Source organism: Tasmannia lanceolata, unplaced genomic scaffold, assembly GCF_043159265.1.
Source record: "Tasmannia lanceolata isolate RefF3 unplaced genomic scaffold, GAP_Taslan_0.1 ptg000025l, whole genome shotgun sequence".
Classification (NCBI taxonomy): domain Eukaryota; kingdom Viridiplantae; phylum Streptophyta; class Magnoliopsida; order Canellales; family Winteraceae; genus Tasmannia; species Tasmannia lanceolata.
The window spans coordinates 1,180,872-1,203,138 of record NW_027518702.1 but is presented as its reverse complement, the minus strand read 5'-3'; the positions used below and the strand labels follow the sequence as shown (position 1 = coordinate 1,203,138).

General features: G+C 38.0%; 1 protein-coding gene across 3 annotated transcripts; it reads right to left on the bottom strand.

Annotated features, from left to right (window-relative positions):
- Positions 1-1,712: 1,712 nt before the first annotated feature.
- LOC143858098 (uncharacterized protein At4g37920-like) lies at positions 1,713-22,040 on the bottom strand. 3 transcript variants are annotated; one of them, XM_077368716.1, is made up of 7 exons: positions 21,774-22,040; positions 19,598-19,875; positions 18,929-19,094; positions 18,387-18,631; positions 13,673-13,860; positions 10,320-10,519; positions 1,713-2,114 (listed from the first exon to the last, which is right to left on the bottom strand). In XM_077368716.1, the coding sequence occupies exons 1-6, from the start codon at positions 21,979-21,981 to the stop codon at positions 10,321-10,323; spliced, it is 1,284 nt and encodes a 427-aa protein (XP_077224831.1). In that variant the 5' UTR covers positions 21,982-22,040; the 3' UTR covers positions 1,713-2,114; position 10,320. The 3 variants fall into 3 exon arrangements, with proteins under 3 accessions (XP_077224831.1, XP_077224830.1, XP_077224829.1); XM_077368715.1 differs by lacking the exon at positions 1,713-2,114 and adding an exon at positions 9,946-10,225; XM_077368714.1 differs by lacking the exon at positions 1,713-2,114 and having other exon boundaries at positions 9,946-10,519.
- Between the last annotated feature and the right edge of the window lie 227 nt (positions 22,041-22,267).

The window sequence follows — 22,267 nt, the reverse complement described above, 5'->3', positions numbered from 1 at the left end:
CATGCAATATCATTTGGCCCAACTGTGAGAGAGGGTTTGAGGAGGCAGGGCGATAGACTTGAAAGGGTATGGGTGGAGAGAGCATGAAGAGTTCATGAGAAATCCCTAAAGTAGTACAAAATAAATACACCACTTCAAATTGGTTTTTGTTCCTGTAAACACATAAATTTTAAAAATAGTTTCTTTATAAAAAAAATTCAAAAAGTCAATCAACATAATTTTTTGTGTTTTCAGTTCCTTTTTTATGGACTTTTTAGACTCATCCTCACTCCAAGCTTCTCAATTTCTGGGATTGAGCCTCTAGCTCAATGGTCAAGGCTTTATTATTCAGCCTAGAGGTCAGAGATTTAATCCCAACTTACCTCCCTAAAAAAAGCTTCTCAAGTTCCTCCACCCATTTCTCACAACTGGCCCTACAAATATTTCATGGAATATATTTTTCATGAGAAATGATAGAATGAGGGACGCCCTTGCAAAATCCTTCAAGGACACTCCTATTGGTTAATTTCTGCAAAGTGCTACAAAGCGTGGCGCCGAAAGAAGTGGATGGCGCCTAAAAAATTGGAAACCGTGTTGACTTTGCAGAAATCAACCAATAGGGGCGCCCTTGAAGCTGATTTGTGCAAGGGCGCCATTCATCCCATCATTCCTCTTTTTTCATACCGGGGTTACCGAGATCTTTCCGAGAGTTACCACGCCCCGGCTCTAATACCATTTGTTAGGGAACTAAACCGGGTAGAACTCACCCTTGGCTAAAAGCTAGCCATTAGAGGCAGGGTGCCCATTCCCTTATAACTCAGCCCCATCCCCATCACTTTTTCGATGTGGGACTATGTTAGAATATGTGGGATCCAACGGTTGGATTGGGTTAAGATCTCAGCGTTGGATCATCTTCGAAGTAGATTGGGTAAGTTGGCTAAATGAGGAGACTAGATAAATTAGGCGAGTGGATAAGAAGAGGCAAGCAAGAAAGATTAGGAAAGTAGATTTAATTAGGTAGATTTGATTAGGATTCCTTCCCTGCCATAATTATCTTGATTTCCCTTCTATGCTTATCATGTAAGTGCTTTATATAAGCACCATTTGATTACTGTAATTGCATTTAAGAAATAGTGAAATTTCTAAAGTTTATCAGACTATTTGCTTTGGTGTGGAACTCCAACATTTCCAAACATGCCCATAGTGAAGGGTGCACCAGATGTGGCACAGGTTAGAAGTATTTTTGTTGTGACATATTACAAGTTAGGTTGTCATTTAGTAGATCCAATTTGTAGTGGTTAATTACAAGACATAGTTAAACCCTAATTAGGTTTTTATATGATGGGTTGGATTACCTACATATGTATAATCTAGGGCGCAACTTCAGTCGATTTTTTGGTATCCGGGTTGAACTTTTACCATAGAATCGAGTCGGGTTCGGGTTGATTCCAATTTATTTTTTAGCAAAAACGCTTACAGACCTTGCTCAAATTACAGCCCTAAAAGAATCTTAGGGTTTCGACCAAATTATATTCCATCAACTCTATTGCTAAGGAGACAAATAGAAATGCTTTGGATCATTAAGCAACTACGCCCCAACTGCACTTTTTTCTGCTCATATTTTTCCATCTATCATATAAGAACACATGTAACAATATTATATGAGAATATTACAGTCGGGGATCTCATAATTAATGTTCCATAAATTTATAATCTCTTATATCCTATGCTCAAACCAAGTACAAATAGTGTTCCGATGTTGCTAATTTATAATACTTAATAATAATAAAATGTAGTGATATAAGATATAAGATAGTACATTCTTAGAAAATGTTGTTCAAAGTACATAAATTGTCGATAGGCACAATATATGATATAACGACCTTATGACTAGGGTTTGAACTCGTAGAAGTAGTTTGAATTTCGATCATCATTTTCGTATATCCAAACTGAGTTGAGCATAGATGATCTCCTTTATGAGTCAAGCCTTCGCCATTGTCACATGCACAAGCATTAAGGCGAAGGCAAAATAATCATAACTCTCCTTATTTGTAGAGAATTTCAGATTACGAAGAAAACACCGATTAAATCCATCCATCTCTTGGTCCAGATTTCTCGAAACACGGATAAAATGCCTTTGTCAGGAACAATCAAAAGGAAATATTCTTGTATAAGTAATCAGAAGGGGAATCCTTACCAAAAAAGAAAAGAAAAAAGAGGCAGAGCTGATAGACTTATTTTCTAATACTTAATATTCTTTAACATTTTATGTAAAATGATGCCTTCATGAATCAAAAATGTAAGAGCTCCTAATGTATATTGTTTTGCAGCAACAAGATGTAACATAAAAAAGGGACTACTATCCACACTGCTCACTTTGTTTTTACACTTTCTTATTATGGGATGTTGATAACATCTTGACTCTTGAGTATTTTAATAGCCGCGAAAAGCTAATTTAAAAAGTAAAACAAAGTGAGCACTGCCATTACCACAATATGGTGGTGCGGATATCAGTCCCCTAAAAGAAACTTTGTTTATATTTTGCAGGAATTATGAAAAATTATTTTTATCTTGCACGAAACGTGCGGCTAATTATAATACACAAATAAAAATACCAGTTTAGGGTTAATGTTTAGGAGAGTAAACAATAGGAGATAGGAAATTCCCAACTGGTTTATGCAACATTTTTTCCCCATTTATTCTTCTTTTTTTTGTCCCATCTATTCTTCCTCCTTTAATCTGTTTTTTTCTCTTAAATTTATGTTACACAGGGAGATCTCACCAGAGCAATGGAGATTTAATGGAGATTTAGGAACACACGCAAACTGTATCCACTATGTTCTCAGCAGGGAAAAGTAAACACATCAATATATGTGATTTGGCTGTTTCAAATTGTTCTTGCCTATGGACTCCTTAGATTACGTCGGAACTGCAACTAGCATTTCTCTAATAAAAAGAACAGCCACCTAAACTATGCTGAATGGTTTGTTTAAATCTATCAAGCAGAGAAATTTTGTGAATCTCTCATCCAAATCAAAGAGGAAGAATACTACAATAAATGAAACATGTTAACTTACCAACCTCTCCAAAAGCTTAAGCTATTGGAGAAAGGCGTTATTTATCTTTTATACGCACGTGTGGCCCACTTGGCAAACATGTGGCACATGTGGTCCCACTTCGGGCCGACCATCACATGTGGAATTTTGCTATCCGGGAGGTTTGAATTCGAGACCTTTGGCTTTGATACCATGTTAACTTACCAAATTCTCCAAAAGCTTAAGCGAGAAAGGCATTATTTTTATACTTTAACAAAACTAATCAGACTTCCAAGAGATTATGAATGCAACAATTCACCCTGCTAAATAACAGTATAAATCAAAGGGAATAAAAATAGAACAGGAAGAGTATACATTAATGGACATTCAGAGGTCCTATCTGTTAGAAAAGTAGACAGCATAAGAATTAAGTCATTATCGGTATTTCAATAATCTGACTGAAAGTATGTATGCACACAACCTTGGAGTTGGTGGGAAGGTACCGGATCAACCTTTGGAATGTAAAAGGTTTGATCTTCACCTGTAAGATCGGTTTAACGAAGGCTCAAGGAGGGGATATACTTGAGAGAGTGTAAGCAGGCCTGGATTGAGCCGAACCACTAATAAACCCGGTGCACTCTTCTATCTCTTCCTTCTATGCATGTGCATGGTTGATTCAGTTCTTAAGTTTAATTGTTCATGCTTAAATTTGTGTAATTCATTTTAAAAGAACAAAATTTTTTAAAGGCCACCACCCCTCCCCCACCACCACCAAAAAAAAAAACAAGTTTGCTTCCATCTAGCGGTGGTCAGACGAGAAAGATCAAGTATGGCGCACTCTCGCAGCATTGGTCTATGAACATGTGATACTTAAGACATCTAGTCTCACTTGTTGGGACCTTCCAACTCTTTCTGAGTTACATATACTTATTTTGCAACATGAGGGACTCTTGTCCACAACATGAGCAACCACCAAACCTCCTATGACTCCGACAGCTACTTTAAAGATATTCGAGTCTCTTTAGGCTGCTAGTTCCTCTCACTGTGGCCATGATCGTGGCCATCGATTGTTAGCAGCCTCCTTGTGACTACAAGCCTGGTTCTTGACATGGAAACTATGCTTAGTATGTGATAAAGGGAACAGAATTAAAGATCCTTACACCTATTAAAGTATGGTTGGGGCCATACAATATCCGACAGACAGGAGACGTGATCTTATGTTGGCCCTAAATGAGGTATGTCACATGACCTAATGAAGAATATTAACAAGCAGTGAAGACAGTGATGAGGTATGTCAGGATACTCTAAATCACAAACTGTTTTATGGAGTTAGTGATAATACAACGATAAAGGTAGAAGGATATTTAGATGTGGATTGGTTCATTGCCAAAGCCTGAATGTGTTCTGATAAATAATTTCCTAATCTAATGAAGTAGTAAGAAGAAACAACAAATTGTTGAAGATCCATTGCCAAAGCCCATTACCATGCTATGGTAACTACTACTGCTGAACTTACTAGTATTTGTCATGTAGGTTGGGAAAGAAAATAAGGAGAAGAAGAGAAGTAGAAGAGAATTAGAAGTAAAGGGAAGCAATTTAGGGAAGAGGGAAGCACTAAATTAGTCTCAATTCAATTAATCATCCAAAGTTAACTAAAAGAGTTGTAGCTTAGCCTATATATAGGCTTTTAACAACCCCAAAAGAAAGAAACCTGCGAAATTAAGAATCCCTAAAAGACTAAACTACCCTAAAAGCAATAAATACTAAAACAACCCTACTAATGTCAAATAATCTCAAAAATATCCCTAAAACAATAAAAATCAATAAAAATATCTCAACGGGGCTCCTCGAGGGGGGCCCCGCCGAGAATAAACTCGCAAGGGATGTCGATCTTCATCATTTCCCCCTGCTGAAAAGAACTCTCCTTCAGAGAGTGAAGAGTGTGGTATTGCTCCAAGATGTCGGGGTCCAATCGGCGAAGCTCCTCCTCTGTAAGCCAAGTAGCGTCAGAATCTGGTCGACGACGCCACTTCACAAGATAGAGCTGAAAACCACTATGGCGTGATGAAACAATCTCATCGGCAAGTATAGCATCAATCTGGTAGGCTGAAAGTGGTGGAACTGGTGGACCCACTAGAACTTAGGCTGGAACATAAGAGCTGGTAGTACGACCTGTAGAAACATCTGTCGGCATAGTAGGAGGCTCGAAGGTACCTCGATAAGTGATAAGATCTTCAATATTGAATACGGGACTAATATTCATATCAGCAAGTAAGTCTATTAAATATGCATTAGGGCCATACTTACGGAGGATACGAAAAGGTCCAATGGCTCGAGCATGCAATTTTTTGAAAGAATGACAAGGGTAACGCTCAGGACGAACACGAACCATTACATAGTCACCTTCATTAAATTCAACGTTCCTACGATGTACAGCAACGACTAGTTTGTAGTCAACATTACTTGTAGCAATCCTACGGCGTATATCAGCATGTAAGTCACGGATGTGCTGGGCAAAAGATTCGGCTGAGGCATCAGGGGGTAATGGTATAAGATCAACAGGCTGACGAGGGTTGACACCATGAACACTCTCAAAGAGGCTCTTTCCAGTGGTCCTATTAACGGAACTATTGTACGCGAACTCGGCAATCGGTAACAAAAGATCCCATGTGCCTGGACAGTCTCTTAACATACATCGCAACAAGTCACCCAAACTACGATTAACGACCTCAGTCTGACGACTCTGACCATCAGTCTGTGGATGAAATGCTGATGAAAACTTCAATTAGGTTCCAAAGAGTTTCCAAAGTGTCCTCTAAAAATAGCTAACGAAACTTGACAACTCTGTCAGACACAATGGAAATAGATAGCCCGTCAAGTTTGACGACCTCTTTAACGAACAGCTTAGCAACCTGAACGGCGTCAGCTGTCTTGCTACACGGAATAAAGTGAGCCATCCGTGAGGGAAAACAAAAACAATTAATCCCTCTTTTTCCTTTAGTCAACATTACTTGTAGCAATCCTACGGCGTATATCAGCATGTAAGTCACGGATGTGCTGGGAAAAAGATTCGGCTGAGGCATCAGGGGGTAATGGTATAAGATCAACAGGCTGACGAGGGTTGACGCCATGAACACTCTCAAAGAGGCTCTTTCCAGTGGTCCTATTAACGGAACTATTGTACGCGAACTCGGCAATCGGTAACAAAAGATCCCATGTGCCTGAACGGTCTCCTAACATACATCGCAACAAGTCACCCAAACTACGATTAACGACCTCAGTCTGACGACTCTGACCATCAGTCTGTGGATGAAATGCTGATGAAAACTTCAATTAGGTTCCAAAGAGTTTCCAAAGTCTCCTCTAAAAATAGCTAACGAACTTGACATCTCTGTCAGACACAATGGAAATAGATAGCCCGTGAAGTTTGACGACCTCTTTAACGAACAACTTAGCAACCTGAACGGCGTCAGCTATCTTGCTACACGGAATAAAGTGAGCCATCCGTGAGGGAAAACAAAAATAATTAATCCCTCTTTTTCCTTTAGACAACATTAGTTGTAGCAATCCTACGGCGTATATCAGCATGTAAGTCACGGATATGCTGGGCAAAAGATTCGGCTGAGGCATCAGGGGGTAATGGTATAAGATCAACATGCTGATGAGGGTTGACGCCATGAACACTCTCAAAGAGGCTCTTTCCAGTGGTCCTATTAACGGAACTATTGTACGCGAACTCGGCAATCGGTAACAAAAGATCCCATGTGCATGGACGGTCTCCTAACATACATCGCAACAAGTCACCCAAACTACGATTAACGACCTCAGTCTGACGACTCTGACCATCAGTCTGTGGATGAAATGCTGATGAAAACTTCAATTAGGTTCCAAAGAGTTTCCAAAGTCTCCTCTAAAAATAGCTAACGAAACTTGACAACTCTGTCAGACACAATGGAAATAGATAGCCCGTGAAGTTTAACGACCTCTTTAACGAACAGCTTAGCAACCTGAACGGCGTCAGCTATCTTGCTACACGGAATAAAGTGAGCCATCCGTGAGGGTAAGCAAAAACAATTAATCCCTCCTTTTCCTTTAGGCACCCCCCCCCCCCCCCCCGCGCCCATATTAATAATACTAGATTTCACCCCCTCTTTATACCTTTCGGCACCTACACCAAAAAAAGAGTCAGAGAAAATTAAAAATATCAGAAAAAAAAGAGAAATAGCCTTTTCTTTTCTCTCTTCACTTTCTCTCTAGCCTCTCATCTCTCCAACTATTTTCTCACTCTTCATTTGGTCTACTTCTGCTCACAAATTGATTTCTCCATCAACACGAAGTTGTTCGTGACAACTTTTAGCGTATATCCAGCCTACTTTCAGTAGCCACCAGTGAGTGCAAGCACCAAAATGACCAACTTTGGGTGTCCGTCCATTTTGGTCAGACCACTGATCTGAACCATCCAGGAGTCCGTTCTCAGATCCGTGAAAAACATTGTGTCCTTTTGACATGAAACACAGATCGGACAGTTGTTTTTTTTTTTTTACACTGACCCCAATGGCTCCACCATATGTTCCATATTTTGACGGGTACGACGATCAATATTTCGAAGGCCGCGTCCACTATAGTTATTATGAGGATGCATGTCTGCGGTGGATCTATGCTCTAGATGCATACCATGCCCAGAGGTTATGGATACGTCGAGTCACGGACCGTCGTCATGGAGGCATGCCTCTATTCCGTCGATGCGAGGAGGTCCATGATGAGTTTATGGGTATTTATGCAATAATGGCATATCGGTATGAAAAACAATTGATGCCTGAAGAAGCTACTCGACGAGAAGAAGCTGCTCGTCGTGAACGAAAAGCCGCAGTCCGACGTGCACGAGAAGCAAAAATTGATGCAAAAAGAGTGTTGCATGCATGAGGAGTTTGCCACCACTATTGCGGAGCCGCATGATGATCCAGCTGGCATTGTGGATGAGATCATTATAGTTGAGTCCTTGGTTACGTCAGATACTGAGTCCATGATGGCAGATACTGAGTCAGAGATGTCCGATATAGAACCAGAGAGTTTGGCGACTGCTGAGGCTGAAGTCGACGAGCATGACGATTCTGAGATTTCCCCTGCACCAATTGCCGAGCATCCAGAGAGACAGCTTCACACTTTCGACGCAGATATTATGGCAGGCCCACGTGAGGCTACTCCACCGACTGAGTTGACCGAGCATCATCCTGAGTCAACGCCGAGTGACTTGACTTTTGAGCCATTACCTGAGACGGATGATCGGATATATTACGGAGGATTGCCCTATCTTTGAGATGATTGAGCATATTGTCGAGCTTTGTGTTAGCACAGAGAAGCATCATGGCAGTATTGAGTCTCCTGTAGATATTCCGACAGAGGATTTTAGCACATTGGTCGACAGCAGTGAGCCAGATACACCAGATGATTATTGATGATTCCCTTGAGCCTGATGAGATACCGGCGGGTGTTGATCTTTTGGAGGATGGTCATGGATTGATACATCCTGTAGCTCTCATGCCATTCCAAGAGGAGTACGTTGCCATTTTCCCAGCTTCATTGATTCCTAGGAGAGTTTCGCATATTTATGATTCTACATGGGCGATTTCTTCCCTATCGTTCGGCCAGCATTTCGGATCACTTTCACAGTTATCATGAGTCTTAGACATCAGGAGTGCCTTCTACGGATTACATCTACTACTACTTGAGTGGATTGTTTACGTATTTGATCCAGGCGGACGAGAGCTCGAGGGCGAGTTCTTTTCAAGCGGGGGAGAATGATGCAGATTGTAGGCCCAATAAAAAGAATATTTGCCCATTAGGACTTTTAGGATTCTTATTTCCAAGTTGTTTAGTTTCTAGGATTTATATTTCCATATTTTAGTTTTAGGGACTTTATTTTCCATGAATTTTATTTCAGTTGCCTATATATAGGCCTCATTGTATTAGGAATCATAACTTTGATGATTATTGAATTGATTGGCTTCTCCCCTCTACAGGTTTCTTCTCCTTCCTCTATTCCTCTTCTCTTCTCCCCTAATTTCTTTTTCTATTCTTTCCCTATTCTTCTTCTGTTCTCTTCTTCCCCCACTCTTCTTCTATTCTTCTCCTTCTATTCTCTTCTTCTTCTCCTTTTTCCCCTTTCTTCTATTTCTCTTCCCGGGCCTACATCAATTTGTCTTCTATAATGGGAGCTTCGCACCAATTCATGTCGTCACATACTCTATTGTGATAATCAAAGTGCAACCATGCTATCTCAAAATCCAGTGATCCATTCAATGACCAAAGAAAGAGAAATTGATTATTACTTCATTCAGGAAAAAGGTAGAAAATGGTGAGATAGTTCCTAGACAAATGCCGAGCCATAACCCTACGGGTGTGGCTCTTTGGCTTAAAGTCATGGGTATGCTCCCCAATGACGAGAGTTCAAATCCTCCCGGGTTTACCCGATGAGCGCGGTTCACGGGTGATTGTGTGCATTCGTAGGGAATAGTCCCGCCCTAAAAATTGGGGTGGGGATACCCTATGTCATAAAAAAATACTGAGCCATGATCAATTTGCACAAATATTAACAACATGCCTTACAGCGGATTAGTATGAACATCTTGCTGACAAACTGATAGTTGCATGTGTAAAGTAGATAGTTATATGTATAAAGTATTCAGTCGTTATTTTTAAATTACTATCACCAATTTGAATAACCTAATAATTGCAAAAATCCTTATGAGGGTAGAGCTTCTTGTCTCAACAGCTGATGTTTAAGGGTTAGCAGCATTGAGGTCATCAGTTCAGCCTCAACAATCCTAGTAAAACAGCAAAAGGAGAAAAAAAAGTATGAAAAAGAACTTAAAACACCCATAATTATTAAATCAAAACCTTCCAAAGTAGAGAACAGATAGTGATTTAGATATGTATAAAATTGACTGTCACTAATTATATATCAGCATTAAACACAGACCGTTAAGTTCCTTGAATTTTACATGTTTGCTAGAAAACATATTCTCAATAACTCACTAACAGATCTTGGTTGTTGTCCTACATTCTAGTTTCAATTTTTTATAATTCGTTGCATCATCTAGCTCATCCTAGACCTAGATCACATTGAAGTTTTCTCATCCTGACAAGATAATCAAAATTTACTAGCAATCCAATTAAGCTGATTGGTAATCAAAGTTTAGGTCTCCTTTGGCCTGCAACACTCAAAACCAAAGACTGTAATAACGACTGTAAAATGTGGATTTGCTTGCTATCATTAATTTAGACAATTAGAGAAAAGAAAAGCACCTCACTCTTTTGAGTCGGGTTCTTTTGCTTCCGTGTGCCGTGTCATGTATTCCTCCTCAATTGTTTCCTTGAGGATGAAAAGCCTTTGGATAACCATTGGTTCAGTCATTTGCTTGGCTTCCCTCAAGTCCGTTGCATCTTTGTTCAGATGGTACGCATCGAGCATGATCTTAATCCATTTATGCAGTTCCTTAGGTGTACTGTCCCAAAACAGAAAATAGACGATGTAAAGTCCCATTATAAGTGATATAGAAAACTACTGATATTGGCACTACCATGTTCTGATAGTTGCACTAACTCACCTTGTCTTTTAGTATTTAACCAGATGCCAAAGGTTGTCACAACTTCCCAAAAAAGCTCTTAGAATCAAATTAAGGAAGGACAAGGTGAGTTAGTGCAATTATCACAACATGATAGTGCCAATATCAGTAGCTTATAGAAAAGATGAAAATCCCTTGAATTAAATGAAACAAACAAAAAATAAGCACAACAGATGTTGTGCCACATGTATAATTCTCAAAACACGAGTAGCATTCCTCTGGACGGGAATGTTAAGGGCAATATCATCTTCTTCTATGTATGGGCATTTTGAAAAATTGGAAACTAGAGGCCTAACATCTAAGTCACAAATATCGTTCTCGGGAATTTATTGGCAAGGGAAAATCTCGGGATATATTAATTTTTTTATTTTTGGGGTTTATATGAGAAATAAAATGCATCAAAGACGAGAATCAAAGATTGTTAGTAAAAGAAAACGAGGTTAAAGAGAGGTGGAGAAGTTACTTCGATAAGGTGTTTAATGGAGAACCTGTAGCGAATTTGGGAGAACTTGATAACGATTTTGATGACACAAATCGGAGGTTTGTTCGTAGAATCCGAACATTCTGAGAGTAGCTGTGAAAATATGAAATTAGGTAAGGCTAGGCGGCCTGACGATATTCCTGTTTAGACTTGGAGATGCTTGGGTGATGTAGGTTAGGTTTGGTTAACTAGATTATTTAACAATATTTTGAAGACTAAGAAGATGCTTGATGAGTGGAGGAAGAGTACATTAGTACCTATTTATAAGAATAAAGGGGACATTCAGAGTTGCACCAATTACCGGGGAATTAAGCTAATGAATCACACCATGAAGCTTTGGGAGAGGGTAATTGAGCATAGACTAAGGAAATAAGGTGTCAAAGAATCAGTTTGGCTTCATGCCCTGAATATCAACTATGAAAGCTATCTTCTTGATTAGGCGGTTAATGGAGAGATTTAGAGAAAATAAAAAGGACCTTCATATGGTTTTCATTGATTAGGAGAAAGCGAATGATGGGGTTCCCAAGAGTGTTATGTGGTGGGTCCTTGAACGGAAAAAAATGCCTACTAAATATATTGATGTGATTAAGGATATGTACGATGGAGCAGTAACTAGTGTCAAAACCACGGATGGCACATCTAGTGAGTTTCCAATTACAATAGGATTGCACCAAGGATCAGCTATAAGCCCTTATCTTTTTACGCTAGTTATGGATGAGCTCACGGAGGGCATCCAGGATGAGGTGCCGTGGTGTATGTTATTTGCAGATGACATAGTGATGCAGATAATAGAGTAAATGATAACTTAGAGTTATGGAGAACTACTAAGATAGAATATATGGAATGCAACTTTAGTAATGTAAGGAGGCAGGACGAGGATGTAGTAAATATGACTGGACCAGAGGTACGCAAGAGGGATATCTTTCGCTATCTTGGTTTTATTCTACATAAGGAATGAGAGATTGAAAAGCATGCAAACCATAGAATAAGAGCAGGTTGGTTGAAGTGGAAGCTTGCATCAGGAGTTCTGTGCGACCGTAAAATCACTACCAAGTTGAAGGTAAAGTTTTATAAGACAGCTGTGAGGGCAGCCATGCTGTCCGGCTCAGAATGTTGGGCCACCAAGAAGCAGCATGTGCATAAGATGAGTGTAGCGGAGATGCGAATGCTTAGATAGATGTGTGGCCACACAAGGTTAGATAGAATTAAAAACGAAGACATTCATAAAAATTGGGGGTGGCACCAATTGAGGAGAAGATGAGAGAGCACCGCTTAAGATGGTTTGGGCATATCCAACGCAGACCTTGGATGCTCCGGTGAGAAGAGGCGGCTCGTGCCAATTGATGGAGTAAAAAGAGGTAGGGCCAGACCGAAAACAACTTGGGTAGAAACGGTGAGGAAAGGCTTGATAGCTAGGAACATAACAAAGAACATGACCTAGGATAGGATAGAATGGAAGAAAATGATCCACGTAGAAGAACCCAACTAGAACCGGGATTAGAGCCGGGTATATTCCTTTCACCTTCTTCATGAAAGTTTTCTAAAGGATTCATTTAGCCGACCCCAACTAGTTTGGGACAAAGGCTTTGTTGAGTTGAGTTGAGGAGTTTATATGAGAAAAAATAATAAAATATATTTATTTAAAATATATAATTAAAGAAAAATATCAATTAAAAAATATTGTATTTAAGAATAAAAGCAGGTTGGTTGAAGTGGAAGAATAATTCACGAGTTCTGTGCGACCGTAAAATCACTACCAAGTTGAAGGGAAAGTTTTATAAGACAGCTGTGAGGCCAGCCATGCTATACGGCTCAGAATGTTTGGCTACCAAGAAGCAACATGTGCACAAGATGAGTGTAGCGGAGATGCGAATGCTTAGATGGATGTGCGGCCACACAAGGTTAGATCGAATTAAAAATGATGACATATGTAAAAAAGGTAGGAGTAGCACCAATTGAGGAGAAGATGAGAGAGCACCGCTAAAGATGGTTTGGGCAAATCCAACGCAGACCTTTGGATGCTTCGATGAGAAGAGGTGACTCGTGCCAAGTAGATGGACTAAAAAGAGGTAGGGGCAGACCGAAAACAACTTGGGTAGAAACAGTGAGGAAAGACTTGATGGCTAGGAACATACCGAGAACATGACATTGGATAGGAGAGAATGGAAGAAAATGATCTATGTAGAAGAACCCAACTAGTGTCAAGATTAAACTTAGTTAATTTGAGCTGGGTAGATTCTTTCACTTTCTTCACGAAAATTTTCTAAAGAATTCATTGGCTGACCCCAACTAGTTTGGGATAAAGGCTTAGTTGAGTTGAGTTGAGTTGAGTTGAGTATCACTTAAAAAATATTGTAAAAAGATAGCGATATTATCGTGATATTTCACGGTAAATGATAAAAATCACAATATAATTTTATGTTTTAAAATCTTGGGATTCTATCGTTTTATCAAAATGTCGCTATGTAATTGCTATATTTTGAAAATATCGAAGATATTTGTGCCAGCCTAACATTAAGCTAATGATGCTCTTCCAGAACAAGTTGTCTTACGTGTACAGAATATCAACGTCCTTGGCTTCATGTTCATCTCCTGGAGAGAAAGCCGTAGCCAATGCTGAAAATCGCTCTTCAGGATCTGTTATGTTCAGGAGATACTTGAGCAGCTTTATCTCTTTAGGTGCAATGCTCCTAAGGCTTTTCTTTGTAGCTTTATATATTTGATACATTATGTCTTTCACCTGCAAAAGTTTGCGCGTTAACATTTAACAAATAGCAGTCGCATGCCTCATAGATAAGTAACAAGTAAAGAAGCCTATACATTTGACTAATGGAGAATTTTAGTAATTTGATAGAAAACGGAGAAACCATCAGACGGAGAGATGGATGATCTGAAATCTTCCTTTGTAAGTGCATACCAGCAAATTCGTAAACTTGTAGCCCCCTACGAAGGCAACATATACACAGCAATGCATATAACAAACTAGCTGAACAGGTCTATGAGATGGTGGAGTATTATTGCAACATCAGAAATCCTTGTTTGGCTAGTAACACAGAGATGTAGCCTACATGATACTTTGGCCAAACCTTAGAATTTTTAATTTCATGAGAAGTCATGCTTTTGACAGCAGCAGGTTGTGTTTGAGGCGTTGACCTTGGAACCGATGGAATGCAAGGATTGCACAGTATGTTAAACAGTGATTGATCACAGCATAGTTGCCGGATACACGAGGGTGGGAAATACTTTTCCCCGGAAACATTTTCGAAAAACATTTCCGAAACATGACAACTTTTAAGGAATCATTTCCGAAATGTTATACATGTGGGAAACAATTGAGAAACTTATGTGAAGCATGTGTAAAACACATGAGAAATGTATAGAAAACACGAGGAAAACGTATGTTAAACACATAGGAAATGCATGTAAAACGTGTGAGAAACCTTTTCAAGAAATCACACACAAAATAATTTTGGAAAGCATGATAAAAAGGAAAAAATATTATAAATAGTCCTAAAAAATAGAAATAAGTAAAAAAAATTGTTAAAATAAAATATGTAAAGAGCACACGTAAATCATATATGCATGCCTCTAATTTAAATAAAAATTATGAAAAACTTACAAATGCATGTATTTAAGTAAATTTTGTGAACAATTTGGGATCTGGATTTGAGAATCAAAATGGACTATGTACATGATTGAGTGCAAATCAGTTAAATTGGTAATTGAGATATAAAATCATGGAGAAGGGGCATCTACCATAATCACATTACTGCTTGAATGAGGATATGAACATTGTTAAAATGAACGGTGTATTTTCTACTATTGGGAGAGCAGTCTGTTTCGGTTGTAGACTAGGGGTTGAGTAGACTTTGCAGTCTCAGTCTCTTGTAACTCCTTTTACCTCTGTACAATAGGGTTATCTGCTAATGGAGACACGGAACTAGAGGGGTTTTTTACGCAGGGAAGCTTTCTAAATGTCGAGTATCAAATGAAGGATTGAATGGGAGAAAGGGGAAGAAAGGATTATGATTTTAAAGGAAGAAAGGGCTGTTGAAAGGGTAGAAAAGGCAGTTAAAACTTAAAACTAATAGAGATCTTTGATGTAGGAAAGGTGGTTGTGTAGGGAATGATAAGAGGAGTTAATATAGGTTAATTAGGTACAAATATGAATTCTTGGTTTTTTTTAAAGGAGGTGGAAGAATGGTAGTTGTTTGGGATGTTAAAGATGAAAAGATGAAAGGGGATCATGGAGTTTCAAGATCCAAGGAGATTTTGGTTTGGCCTAAACAAGAAAGGGTTTTTGGGATGTTTAAAGAAAGAAGGTGGTTCAATCAGGTTCTAGAAAGATTTTAAAAGGTATAAGCGTGGGTAGAATGCACGAAAGAAAAGGAAGGAAGTTGAAAAGGTTGAAAGGGCAGTTGAAACTAATCGAGATCTTTGCTGAAGGGAAGGCGGTTGTGTCGGGAATGATAAGGGGAGTTAATGGAGGTTAATTAGGTATAAAGATGGGTTCTCGGTTGGTTTTAAGGGAGGTGGAAGGACAGTAGTTCTTTGGGATGTAAAAGATGAAAAGATGGAAGGAATCCTTGGAGTTTCAAGAACCAAGAACCGGATGGATTACTGTGTGCTCGTTGTTGAGTCATTGGTGCTACGGTCGGAGAGCTTATGATAGGTCGACGAGGTGTGGTCGAAATTGATGATGTAGTGCCCGACTGGGTCGTGATGGGGCAGGAGTTGTCATGTGAGATCCCATGTTGCTACTCCCATAGGGAATACGTCGTGGACCACCTCTCTGTTGTTTATCTTCAACTCATATGGCCTTTGCTTGAAGATCCTAAACACCAAAGAAGGCTTGGATCTGAAAGACTTCTTGAATAGACGGTTTATGCTTGGTAAGGTAATGTGAAACGAGTTGCTCGAGAGATTCTTGCATTCGTTCCCAGCAACCAACTTGTGAAACTCCTCATTTTTAATGGTATAAATGCAGCAGTTTTTTCTTTCATCTGTCAAGACCATCAACACTTTCAGGCCTCTCTCGACTCAAGATCAACTTGATCTTGAAGTGAATGCCTTTCTATTGGCTTTTCTGTCCTACTCCCCTTCAAAAGCGATGTGGTACAATTAGGGGCTACATCAAATCTAGCATGAAACAGAGAAAAAATCAAAAGGAAAGATACATGCTGGTCAATGTATCGTCATTTTAAAGAGAACAATCTCTAAAATCTTCAATTTCATAATAAGTATCAATAGAATAGTCAAAATCCCTCAAAAATTAATAACTGTATAGATATTTATTTATTTATTTATTTTCTTAACTTATCATTCAAAAAAAAATTATTTTCTTAACCACCTTAAACCAACATTTTAGTCTCCACACACGATTAGTTTCCAAACCTAGAGCAATATTTATATCTCTAAGTTTTTCTGCATCAATTTGAAGGACTCCATTTCTAACTAAATCTACTCTTGCCCAACGCGAGAAATGTTGCCCTCAAGTTCTTTTAGATGCACATGTTGAACAATCCCGCATGAGCATATTCAACTTTTGGTGGAATATATTGCGAAAACCCCTTCCAATGGATTAAATATTTTGAACAGAAAATCTTGCTGGTTTTCACAACTTTCACAATTCTTTGTTCATAAACTTTCCTATTTACCAACATCACCTCCTTGCATAAAGTTTGAAGGACAACAGACAAATAAGAATACAAATTATCAAATTCTTCAATAACTCCATGACATCCAATGAACACAAACTTGTAAGATATCTTTAATGAGTCAACATCTTCATCAATTTATTCATCATCAATGGGCTTTTTGGAATTTTCTAAGAAGTTCTTTTCATTAGAGTGTTCATCAAAATTTGGACCTTAATCAATTTCTGGGTTCTTGCGCAGGAAAATCATCACGGTTTTAAAGTGCTCGTCAAAATTTGACCACCCATCAATTTCTGGTTATTGTGCAGGATAATCATCATAGATTGAGTCATACTCTACAATTCCTCATCATCATAATCCCTGGCCCTTGCCATGATGTATGAATTGAAACTCGTTTCTACTGCAATCCTCGACCTAGAATGCCTAAGCATAAAGCTTTTTATCAGCTCATCATGAGAAGCATGGTGTAGAAGTGATTCTTTGGTCTATAAATTTCACATCATAGTAAAAAAATTCCCAAATTCCTCATCTGATAATATGTTCCTCTAATTGAACCTACCTTGTAACGCCAATCCTTCATTATTATGTAATCCTAGCGCCCAATAATTGTTCCATAACCCTTTCCTAAAGAACTAAGGAAATAAAATTGGAAAATAAAATAACTAAAATCCAAGTATTTTTCAAATTTCCACCACTAATTCCGTCGTTGAACTTTAAGCTACCTCAGAACTAGTTCAAAAAAGTAAAGATAGCATCCCGTATGGTTATGGGGCCCATACACTTTGAACTATGCATCATTCATTGTACTTTTGGGGTGGAAGTCCCTCCAGATGATCGAATAGAGTCTAAGCTCCTTTTTAATCTTTGTATCCCCTGTGCATGGAGAATTTTAGTTTTATTTTCTCGTGTCTATAAATTATTAATGAACAAAAAATATAAAGGAAAAATGATCTATTTGTGTGGAAAAGCATTTTGGTGTCCACAATTCGTAAATATTCTCAATCCAGGTTATGTTCAATCAAGATAGAGCCTGCGTCGACTGAGTGTCGAGATTATCTCCCTTCAAGAAAGATACGCATTGCTAGATTTTTATTTTTCTCAGTTCAATAATCCTGATATCGTGGTTATGAATAGATTTACATTTCATCCTAATGCTAATTCAGCTACTGCATTATTGCAGGATCCACATACGAGGTAAGTACACTACAAAAACCAGTTATCCAGAGAAGAGTGGCAAACTAAAGCAAGCTTAAAATCCATAATTTTCTGGGTGTGAACATACATGTGATCATGGTTTTAAATTTCGGCCAAAATCCGAAATTTTGGACCGAAATGCCGGATTTCAGCCGGGAGCGAAATTTAAAACTGAAACTGAAATTATAAGATTTACACCGAAATTTCCACCAAAACTGAAATTGCCAACATAATTTTGTTTTCGGCAGAGGCCGAAACTGAAACCAGAACCGAAACCGAAACCGAAACCGAAATTTCAAACCTTGCATGTGATTAACTATATAACCCAGAAACATCCTTATAATGTTGGACAAGGAGATGATGATTCTCATAAACAAAGACAAATTCAGAAGAGATGTAGGATAATTATTCATACCTCACTTCTCATTGTTGTGGACTCTTTTGCCGATGCCCAAGCTTTGTTTATCAATAGAATCAATGTTGAATCTAGCTCCTTTGCTTTAGCCAGGCTTCTTATCTTCTCACATGCGGCATCTAGTGATGGAGAGTTCAAGATATCATCAAACTTTGATTGAGCAGTATCTAGCATCTCAACATTTTCCACTGTGTTATCATATGCACTCACTGCCGACAGACATTTAGCTCCAAGCCTAGCCATTGCTGCTCACACATGGAATGGTCCTATGAGCCATATCTGGAAAGAAAAGCTACACAATAATTGTACATATGCTCAAAAGTTTGAACAGAAATTTGAAAAACATAGGTTCCATAAGCATTAATAGCAGAGGAATCAGAGATTTTTTATTCACTTGGTCGAGTCAAAAGAGTTTTTGATGGATATAGTAGGTTAACAATGAAGCTGACTAGGGATAGTCAATGGTTGACTTGGAGAGTTTTTAAACAGCGTTATAGCCAGTTTAAATGCTCTTAAACTGCATATACTAATCATTTGATTACCGTCACGATCCTCCAGGCTATCATAAGTATCTGAAAGTATTGTAAGGTGACGAAAAAAGTCCTCAGTGAAGTCCTTTCGCCGCCTCGCTACAACTGCATTAATGTCTGTTGGACTCTCTTGAATCTCTTTCAGAAGTTCAGAGTGCCTCTCCATTTCATCATCAATCTGCAATTTCACTCTCAGCTGAAAGAACTGAATATAGAAATTCCAAAACAAATACAAGATATCTAATGGGCGCATAGTTTTAATTTTCAGCCGAAATCCAAAATTTTGGCCGAAATATTTCGGTTTACATTGGATCGGGTTTTTTAGAGGATTTCGGCGAAATTTCGTGAAAATTTAACCTAAATCTGAAATTTCGCTGAAATTTACAAGATTTCCAGCGAAATTTTAAGAATTTCACCGAAAAGACCAAAATTTCCACGAATTTTTTTTACTAAATTTTACATGATTTAGGCCGAAACTGAAAATTTTCGGGACCGAAACCGACATTTAAAACCTTGAATGGGAGAACCAATGAGAAGTATCTGACCATTAATTGCCAAAGATCCAGATATAAGACATGATCTCCTACTAAGGAAGTGCAAAATTTGGCAATGACATAAGAATGCCTTTAGATTATATAGATGTTGAAAACAAAAAAGTTGACAACTAAGGAACAAGCTTACCTTCTTAACCTTTCTCCTTAGTCTGATCAGTTTTTGTTTCATAACCTGATCGTTCTCAGTATCAGCGCGTTCTTGACAACGACTGTAGAAGTTCTCTTTGTATTTATTCCATTCATCCCTAAACACCAAGAGCTTCCTCCAGTCCTTTGTTTGAGGTTTCTCATTCATGAAGACCTCAATCATCTTATCACAAAATTGGGTCATGGTGTATCCTTCTGCAACTTCAAGCTCAGCTTGTTCTTCAACTTGGGCAGTGTTGATATTACTTGTTGAAAGATCTATTTTTTATTTTATTTTTTCGGATTCCCATCGATCGCATGAGAAACAATCAGGGGAAAAAATCAGGCATAAAACATACAAGAAAAAGAATAAAGAAAGGGAAATGTTATCAGCACAACTGTCTTAATGATTGCACAAACACAGCTTGTCTTTTCTTCTGTAATTGACCACTAAGAGCTTTTTGTGAACTGTAATAACCTTTGACAGCTCTTTAAATAATAAAAGAGAAGATGACTTAGTGCAATTATCAAAATATAGTTGTGCTGATATCATTCCCTAAAGAAAACTAAAGAGGATTAAAACCTTAGACATTTCACATAACTCAAACCCTCCCTGCCTTCAATTACTAGTTTAGTTACACTTTTTCATTTCAAAAAAAAAAAAGGTTAACACAGATACCCGTGAACTAAAAAGAGGAAAAATGGTGAAACCAAAAAGATAAAAAAACACAAATTTTTCTTAGTAAAAATTTTGACATTAAAATTGCTGAAAACAACAGTGAGAAAACAAAAAACACAAAGTCTACATAAAATCAAACACTCACTTTTTTATTTTAGGCATAAAACATAGAAGAAAAAGAAGAAAGAAAGGGAAATGTTATCAGCACAACTGTCTTAATAATTGCACAAACACTTTTCTTCTGAATTGGCTCCTGAGAGCTTTTTGGGAACTGTAACAACCTTTGACAGCTCTTTAAATAATAAAAGACAAGATGACTTACTGCAATTATCAAAATAAAGTTGTAAAATTTGACATGAAAATTGCTGAAAACAGCAGTGAGAAAACAAAAACACAAAGGCTGCCTAAAATCATAATTATTGGAAAACAAGATCTGAAAATAATCAACAAGCAATCCAGCAAAGTAAAAAGAAGAAAGTTAAGCAAAAAAAAACCAAAATCTAACTTCTCTGTGGTACCAATGAACCAGAAATAAGGCCCTACTTGGATTGCAGGAATTTTGTGGAAAAGTTTGGAAAGGAGAAATATTTCCTAAGGTTCCTACTTTTTTTTTTATAACTCCGACTGTGTTTTTCACAGCCTGTCCCAAGCCAGGATAAAGGAATTGGGTTGGCGTCAGGTTGGCAGCCGGCCGGAAAACTTTGCCACTTTTCTATGAAATGAATCCTATAGTTGAGTTCCTACTTTTTTATACAAGAAAAAATATGTCTTGAACCAGTCCTATTCAAATTTTTATCTAGAGGTACCTTCAATCAATTCATGATAATATCCCTCTAAAGTAATCATAATCATATCATTTCCCTCTAAATATTGGAAAGGAAAAAAAAAATCTATGAATTTTTTTGTCAGAAATATTTTTCTTGCAATCCAAACAGGAGAAAAACACAGGTTTCTCAAACACAAACAAACCAAACAGGGAGAGAAGCTAAAAAACCAAAGGTTTCTCAAATACCCAAAAACCAAATAGGTGGAGAAGCTTAAAAACAACTATTCAACAATAGAATGATTAAATGGCTGCTTTAAAACACAAATTTTTCTCTTTACTAGTTACAAATTTTGACATGAAAATTGCTGAAAACAACAGTGAGAAAACAAAAAAAATTACAAAGGCTGCCTAAAATCAAACACTCACTTTTTTTAATGCATAATTCTTAGGAAATAAAAAAAACTGAAAATAAACAACAAGCAATCCAGCAAAGTACAGAAAAGAAAGTTAAGCAAATGAAAAGCAAAACCCAAATTCTCTGTGGTACCAATGAACCAGAAATAAGAGAAAATCTGCAACCAATCATCTATAATCCAAAATGGGCAAAACAGAAAATAGTAACACCTGTGCAAAATTAAAAAAACAACAAGTTTCTCAAATACCCACTAACAAAACAGGGAGATAAGCTTAAAAAAACTATTCAACAATAGAGGGATTAAAATGGCTACTTACTTGGTTGAGAGAAGTGAGATTGTTTAATTTTGACGGTGAAGAGTGTTGTGGCTTGTTTTATGCTGTTCTTCTTTTCTCTGCTTTTGTGTTGGGGAATAAGAGGAAAACAAGCAGACGAGATGAAACGCAATGTTAGATTATTAGGGTTTATTTTGAAGTAGGAGGATTTGGTTGAGATGGGTACTTCGAAATTCAAAGCGTTGCTCATGGCTGCTTGGTCAGAAGGCGAGCTCTAAAGAGATTAGAGAGTTATGGAAATGATTTGGGACAGAACTCTGGATTTTGTTCTATCATAAAACTAGGGACTGATATTGGCACTACAATGTTGTAACAATTACACAAATTCATCTTGTCTTTTCTCTTTTAATTGTTTTGTGAGAGCTTTTTGGTAACTCCCTAAGAGCGGGTCAGGGTTCATTTTTTTTTTACCCTGACTCAGGTCGAGAGGGTTTTGGGTTAATGCCTCGGGTACCCTGACCCGGCCCGACCCTGAG

Excerpts from the sequence above, each read along its gene's own strand:
- LOC143858098 (XM_077368716.1), bottom strand. The coding sequence starts at position 21,981 with ATGAGCAACGCTTTGAATTTCGAAGTACCCATCTCAACCAAATCCTCC. Across the intron at positions 19,876-21,773 it reads ATCTCACTTCTCTCAACCAA|ATCTTTCAACAAGTAATATC; the intron begins GTAAGTAGCCAT and ends AATAAAAAATAG. Across the intron at positions 19,095-19,597 it reads TAAGGAGAAAGGTTAAGAAG|ATTGATGATGAAATGGAGAG; the intron begins GTAAGCTTGTTC and ends GTGAAATTGCAG.